General features: G+C 40.0%; 2 protein-coding genes across 2 annotated transcripts in view; one reads left to right on the top strand and one right to left on the bottom strand.

Annotated features, from left to right (window-relative positions):
* ints6l (integrator complex subunit 6 like) overlaps window positions 1–3382 on the top strand; it is a gene marked incomplete in the record, with an annotated part of 10527 nt that extends 7145 nt beyond the window's left edge. The window contains 5 exon segments of the mRNA XM_035669260.1: window positions 204–346; window positions 456–687; window positions 812–1192; window positions 1291–1384; window positions 1555–3382. Coding sequence (XP_035525153.1) covers window positions 204–346; window positions 456–687; window positions 812–1192; window positions 1291–1384; window positions 1555–1657 — 953 coding nt within the window.
* Window positions 3383–4367: 985 nt separating this feature from the next.
* On the bottom strand, window positions 4368–7616 carry mmgt1 (membrane magnesium transporter 1). Its single transcript, XM_035669261.1, has 4 exons — window positions 7483–7616; window positions 7076–7128; window positions 6857–6960; window positions 4368–5237 (listed from the first exon to the last, which is right to left on the bottom strand). The coding sequence occupies exons 1-4, from the start codon at window positions 7559–7561 to the stop codon at window positions 5081–5083; spliced, it is 393 nt and encodes a 130-aa protein (XP_035525154.1). The 5' UTR covers window positions 7562–7616; the 3' UTR covers window positions 4368–5080.
* Between the last annotated feature and the right edge of the window lie 181 nt (window positions 7617–7797).

Here is a 7797-nt window from a genome sequence, read left to right as displayed (position 1 = left end):
TATGAATATTATATTCCATTTTTATGGCATTAGAGCCTTCTAAATGTTACATTGGACCTTTGAGATATATTTCTAATTTCATACTAATCAAACCACCCAAATCACCAAATATTCCCAAAACCAACACAAAACAATCTATAGGAAATCCTGTGTAGTTACTACAGTATTTTATTACTACTAATAACATTTTCTGTGGTTGTCAGACTATCTGCACAGCATTCCAGTAGCTCAGATGGGAAACTATCAGGAGTACCTAAAAATGATGCCGTCTCCTCTGAGAGAGATTGACCCTGACCAACCGAAACGCCTGCACACTTTTGGGAATCCTTTCAAGCAGGATAAGAAGGTAAAAATATATCAACACAAAAATACTGGCCGATACACTTTAGGAGAGGCTCCTTATTCAGCATTTACTCCTTTCACTCCTTAATGCTTTGTTTTGTCGTTTATCTCAGGGGATGATGATTGATGAGGCAGATGAGTTTGTAGCGGGCCCTCAAAATAAGAAAAGAGGAAATTCTAGCGATCCCAACTCAGGTGCTACTATGAAGAGACGGCGGAGTATGTCCCCGTTACTGCGGCGGCCACAGACTCCACCAAGCAACAACAACCATGTGGCGGCGGGGAAGAGTCCGGTAGGGGTTCAAGGGCAGCAGAACCTGCTCAAACCCATCCCACAGCACAAAGGTAAGAAGACTGCAGTGAGGCTGGATGTGTTAATCATAGGACAAACAGACAATGAGGAATTGATTGGGAAATGTTGCACAAGTGTCACTGAATATTAGTGTTAAATTATTTGTTATCCCCACAGAAGTGGATGGCAACAACATGGTGGTCGCTGAGAGTAACGGGGACGGGGTCCTTGGGCCTGAGTCGGGGGACATCTGGCCTTCTGAGCTGGACACTGTAGCAGAAAGCCCATCTTCCCTGAGCCTAGAGGAGAAGGCCGGGATGGGGGTAGCAGATCAGGGCGAGGACATCAACATGATGGAGGAGAGACTAGCAGAAGATCATCTAGATGAGCAGCCGCTGGAGGAGAAACACAACTGTGAGCGACTGAGTCCACAGAGCCAGCTCGAGATGAGTGAAGCTGACCCCGCAGTGCTCGAGACCATATTCATAGCCCCACTAGATGGCAGCCAAGCAGAGCTGAGGAGTCGGGTCATCAAGGAGGTCCGCAAACCGGGGCGAAGTGAGTATGAGCCGGTGCAGTGTATCACATAACATTCATTTTATCCTAATCTGCTGAAGTGTCATATTGAAAACATATGGCTGTGTGTTTTCTCTCAGACTATGAGGCAATACTCAGACTACTGCAGCAAGTGAAAGGACCAGTTAATGTTCAGAAGTACTTCATCCAATATGCTATCAAAGAGGCTGTCAGGTAAGAAACAGATGTGTTGAGGAGCTGCAGCTATTAACAATGAGTCATAAGCACACTGCGGTTATTTTCATAACCTTTTAAAGCAGGTTCACCCACATGAATCTCCCCCGCTTTGTTTTTAGAAACTCCCTTTATTCCCTGCTTCTTTCTAATTTTTTTTTTTTTGACAGGTTCAAGAAGCGGGTACTGATCCAGCAGCTGGAGACGGCCCTCGCTGAGGTGGAGGAGAAGCACGTGAAGTCCTCAGAGCTTCCCAATGATCACGGCAGTTAGTGATGAAGCAATCTTTGCGCTGTTACAAGGAAAAGGAATAAAGCTCCTCTTCTCGGGGAATGTGTTTACCATTGGATTTGCCACCGTAAAAAAAGATGAGCTTGTTGAGTAGCCTCAAAAAGACAAACTGGGGGACTGGAGGGAGGGAAAAAAACAAATGCACTTACCGCAGACGCTCCCACTGTCCCTGTTCTGTTACATCACATCCTGTTGGAGGGGCCTTCAGGACAGATCCACTCCAGATTAGTCAAGAGACTTTAAAGATAATCCTCTTTATATTGACAGATGCCTTAAACATCCACATGGCTTTTGTCTGTATCGGCACATTGTTCAGTGGACACACACACACACACACACTCCGTTAGACAGATTCACAATAAGCTGTCGGATGCTCAAATGGCAGAGGGAGGGAGGGACAGGGTCATTCCTGTTGTTGTGTTTTAGATTGAGAACTTTCTTCAGCTGGTCTGAAAAGTGTTTGTAACACTGCAACCGTTTTTTTCTGTGAGTATTAAAATGTTGTGCTTTTATGTAGATTTGTGGCTAGCAGGAGAAATTTGGTCCACCCAGGTACATTTCATATTCTGAGTGTTATATCTGCATAAAGAATGCACTGATTTTTATTTTATTTTATTTTTTTACCAAACTGATACTGTTATCTAATATTTTCCTATCCATATCACGTAATACTGATAAACAGCATCCGGGTTGGGCAATATGGATAAAATCTATGAGCGTATATGTGATTAGTAGTAGCAGCAGTGTATATTGTGATCAGTTTTCTGGACGTTCAATTGAGAAACTATTGCAAGATACTGTTTTTGGCTAATCCAGTCAATAAAATATCTGACAGATCAAGGTACTACATCACATTGATGCAAACATCCTGTATATCCAGTGTAGCCATATGAAGTAGATAGGTACCTCAGTATGAGTGGTATGGCAGAATCTCAGGCTATATATCGTCATATCGCCCAACCCTGATCAGCTTGTTAAGTCCCAAAAAAAGGTTAGCCTTCACACGTGTTTGTCATAACCTAATAAATTGGCTTTTGAATATCCAAATTGGGTCCCTTTTGTTACAGATTCGACAGTTGTGTTGGCATGATCCTGGAGAAAAACATCACACAGTAGTGCTTTAAAGCTGAAATAGACGGACACCAGTAGTCTATAGACGTATCAGTGTTTTTGGACTTGTGCCCTAGAAAAACCTTCTACAAGACAGTTGTGTTTAATGGTTTATTGATGAAGCACCGTTATCCTCTTTTCTGCCATTACAGCAATAGGACGTGATTTCAGTGAACGCAGCTGTCGGTTTACTCCTCCGACACACACAAACACACAGAGAGTCCTCTAAATTCCTCCACAGCACCACAAACACTCCATTGATTCCCAGAGTTTTAACTTCATTGGGAGGAATTTCTGCATCTGTCCGGGCTCAGTCGACAGTCACCTGTTGTTGAACATTAACAGCTGGTAATCTGCCCTCTGCTGCTTTTTTACATGAACCCACGCTCCTCCTTTTGTTTTCCTTGTTTTTATGACAGATGTACACTACTTTTTAATGTTCATAAGGAATATAGATTATTTTTGTGAATTTGTTTATTTCAGAGTATAAGAAATATTTTGAATGAAATGTTTAAAGCCAATTTTGTAAACTGTTAAATACGTATATAAAATGGAAAGTTTTATGAGCCTACTCTTTTTTAACAAAACAAAAAAATAAACCACAGGTAGAATGGTATCTGCTGTTCTGTGTGTGTGTGTATTTACTACCTATACAGGGTGATTAATAACCTTTAATGTTAAAACAATTGTACATTTTGCATCCAAACATTCAGCCTTTAAAGAGAAATCTCCAGTAAAAAAGAAAACGGTGTTACAAAGAACAAAGGCTGTTATTTAACATAAATTTTAAATTATTTATTTTATTAAATTCCTTATTATAAGCATCATGTGACTGTTTCAAACAATTAATATTATATATTATATTATAATATGGTGGAATATGGCATCAACACTAACTGCAGTAGTTCCCAACCTTTATAGCTCATCACCCCTTAAAACAAAGCAACGTCTGTTTGTTACCAGTGCAACTGACCTTTATCTGAATAATGTCAGAGGCCTGAAGAGAAAAAACTATTCAGTTATTTGTTTTTATATAGCAAAATGTAAAGAGTGAAGTCTTTCATCAGTATAGATTGGTTTTGTTTCTGCTTTTCTGTCTTATTAATCAACCTTTCCACCAAGAACAAAAACATTAAGATGTTTTCTACAATATTCTACTACCATATAAAAACAAACTAGAAACCTTTTCAGTTATCCTCCTATTTCATTGGATGGATAACTCCACTCCACTTTTATTTATTTGGAACTAACCTCCTCGAGTCTGTTTCAATGCAAATCCAATAAGAACCACCTTCAACTGAAACCCATAAAGAGGAATTATCTGGATTTGGTGCAGCTTACACTGCCACCTAGAGGCCAACGTGAGTAAGTGCTCAGGTGGAAATTTTCGTGATGCAGCAGTGCAGCAACAAGGTCACAGGAACATCTCTGCATTGTCATTACTTAAACAAATTCCCTCCCAGGGACTAAATACTTTAATCAGCTCTCCAACGTCTCCAGTTTGCAGGAGAGATTTAATCCCTTTATATTCCTGCCTCTAAATATGAAATATATATCTTAAAAAAAGGATCCTGACACCTTGTAAAATCAGTATGCATTTTATTAAATTAAAAACATGTTAAATCTTAAAATGGAAAATGAAGGAAAAAATAAAACTTCACCCTAATGAATGTACCTTTTCTTTCTAGCTCACCATAGTGTTCAGTCTCATTAGAACGGCGGGCCTAATGTTTTCTGTTCTCACACTTCAACCTCGAGTCGGTTTCCAGTCACAAATCAAACCTCTTTAATGTATACAGGATCTACAAATGAGCCTCTATGCTTCCAGGAAATCATCAAGGAAATACAAAAGGCTCCAGTTCATACAACAAAACTCATTTCAGTTGACAATATTTTGCCCAGACGGCTCCTGAAGACTGACGTGTAGATGAAATGAAACAGTAACAGAACAGGCGTTTTTTGAATGCCCCTCATACAAAGAATATATAAAGGACAGCAAGATCCCACTTCAGTTCAGAAGGGACAAAAAGGGAAGATGACTCTGTATCTTAAGACTCCAAAGCGTTTACATACTGTATATACAAACAAATCTGCTTGAAAAATTGAAGGGTTGGCACAGTCAGTGTTGAATATGGTGGTGACCACTTTTATGGACAGAGATGCGCGTTTGGACAGCATATTAGTTTATGTACAAATACAAATTAAAGTAGAGGAAGATGAATTCTCACTTCCCTCTCTGCCTAAACAAAAACAAATATCTGACGTTGAGGAGGTTACAGGCAGGAGAGGCCAGCCTCAGTGCAAATGCTCCAGCTTGCGTAGCCGTATGGGGTTGGGAAGAGCCTGCTGGTTGCGTACAGAGGACGGCTCCTCCTCAGGCGAGCGGAATAGCACCCGCCCCCGGTGATTGAAAAGGTAAAAGGATGGGTGGTTCCTCAGTGTATCAAATGTTCTGGAAAAAAAAAGGGGGATCAAAACAAAAGGTATGAAAGGACAGACAATGCACAAATAGTGTTCTGCTTTCAAAGACACAAACTGGTAGTAATGCACATCTGTAACACATCACCCAGGACTAACTCTTATAATGGCAGATCACATGTGTCTGCACAGTCGCACATTTCATCTCCTCCCTTAAAAAGGTTTAAATTCAGAGAGTAAAAGAATTAAACAGACACACATAATGCCGTCAGAGTCTTGTGATTACCTGAATGGAACAATGTACATGAGGCACTACTACCACATGTGCTCTTGATGGGGAATTAGGACATAAAAAGACACGAAACAAGGAGGTTTGTGGCATAAAACAGTTTGAGGCTAGATAAAATGAAAAAGGAATCAAATATCTGCCAGTTAGACAACACAGGGAACTCTGATTGGTCCCACTGATGTAACTCTGGGTGGAATAAATAAAACTGACTTGCTGAGAGCGCTCTTATGTCTCAATCAGGGAACATAGAAGTGTCTGAGTCTTTGGGAGAGACATAAAACACAGTCACAACTTGTAGTAATGTAGAGAAATAAACAGTTATTCTTCTTTTACAGCATCTACAGATACTTGTGGGAAGCCTTATTATTTCCTTTATGTCAATAGTTCTTCCTTAAATCTTAATCTTTAGGTCAGTAAGTATTCATATTTGATGAATATTTAAGGCGATGGAAACTGAAATGAAAAGATATTTACATCTTCTTTACAAAGGCTTTATTATTCCTTTCATTTGTTGGAGTGTTTCTTCAATGCACTCATTTTATTATCTGTCTAATGTGTCTGTTATGGTTAATAGACTAGTTGAAGAATTACATTAAAGCATGAATATAAATAATACAGAACTGTTTTAGACCAAACATGAACACAAATACTGATTATCTAAAGCTGAAAACGGCTTCTTTAAGTGCGAATGTTTGCTGCTTTCCTTCGTTTTATATCACTGTAACTTGAATATGTTTGGACAAAGAAAGTCATTTAAAAAAAACACAACCTTGGACATTTTCCACCATTTCCTGATATTTCATACAACAAATAGTTGATTATTCCAGTCACATTCAAACAGTTGGACATAGCTGTCTTCTGTGTCTCGTGGTGGGCGGACAGACTAAGTGTTTGGCAGAAATCCTCAATTATCAGTTAAGATCTGTTATTAATCTGATACTGCATATTCTGTAAAACTGCTTCAGGGAGTAAACTCAGGAGTCCTTTCCCTTAGATCTTAAAGATTAAAGGCACGGGACCCGTTTTAAAAACTGTTAATGTACATTTTGTGACAGGTGATCAAATGTGAACCTCTGTAGTTTAAACATTTAGCCATTAAAAAACAGAAAAAGCACGATGTACAATCTGTATAGCTGACGTATTGTTTTCAATGCACTCTTTATATTATTGATCTTTTCTGTCTAATGCATTTATTACATCATGCTCCACACACACACACACACAGTTATTTGGGCTTTTATGCCATATTGACTGACATAACAGCAACTCGGGAGGTTTTTAGTGTGCATCTGTGGGAATTAACTCAAAGTACTGTGACTGTAAATGCAGCTGAGATGGGGAGCAACTGGGGTAACTCCACTTACTTGTTTTTCAGCTCCGAGGAAGCGTCCATGTCTTTGAACTCTCCAGCAATGTGGACAATACCATAACAGGTCATCACAAACGATAACAAGGTCTGTAATACAATCTGCAGAGGCACACAGAGAATGAATGACAATAAAGTACAAAAAAACAATTGTTTGGGGGTTTTATTGTGAAAGGAAAGGCGGAAATTCAGGATTAAAGCAGAAAAAGTCACTCACATCGACTGGTAGTGTCTCGTTTTCCTTCTCCGTGAGTCTCATGTATGATCGATCTGATGGGAGAGAGACATGTCAACATTTTAGCCATTCACATGAACACCGATAGCAGCTGAGAATAAACCGATCTGCACACAAAAATAAACCCTCTGCAACATTTAACGCGGTGCTAAATCACTTTAAACGCGACCTCCCGCCGGTGGAGACGCTTAAACACCAACTGCACCTTCAGATTTCAGTGTTTTTACTCTGATCGTGAGTCTGAACGGGGCTAAGCTGCAGCGTGCAGCAGGTTTTAGGCCCGAGCTGCTGTTTTATCGCCTTTACACGGAGACCACGGAGCCCCACCACCCTCCCTCGAAGAAACACACACCGAGCTGCGTGTTCGCTCCCCCCGCGCGGAAACTTACGCTGCGCCGCAGAGAAAGCTGCGTGAGCTAAAGCGAAGAGTCCGACACCGACAACACCTTTCCAGAACGACGAGGCCATGTTGAAGCAGGGAGACGAGGAGCGGAGTGCGGTGTCGTAAAGACGGTGTCGTGAAACTACGGAAGCGTATTGCGTTCATTTGAGGAAATAAATGAATAAATAAATAAATAACTCCGGGTTTTTCTGAGGATTTTATTTATTTATTTTTCTGGTTTTTTTGACTAATTCTTACTGAAGCGTTTTGCATTCACTTGAAAATGTATTTGTTTAATTATTAATTTATTGTTTTGTTTTTC

The sequence above is a fragment of the Morone saxatilis genome, unplaced genomic scaffold, assembly GCF_004916995.1.
Source record: "Morone saxatilis isolate NCDOM2014 unplaced genomic scaffold, NCSU_SB_2.0 Contig22, whole genome shotgun sequence".
NCBI classification, from domain to species: Eukaryota; Metazoa; Chordata; class Actinopteri; family Moronidae; genus Morone; species Morone saxatilis.
The sequence above is the reverse complement of the archived record's forward strand: the minus strand, read 5'-3'. Positions and strand labels throughout refer to the sequence as shown.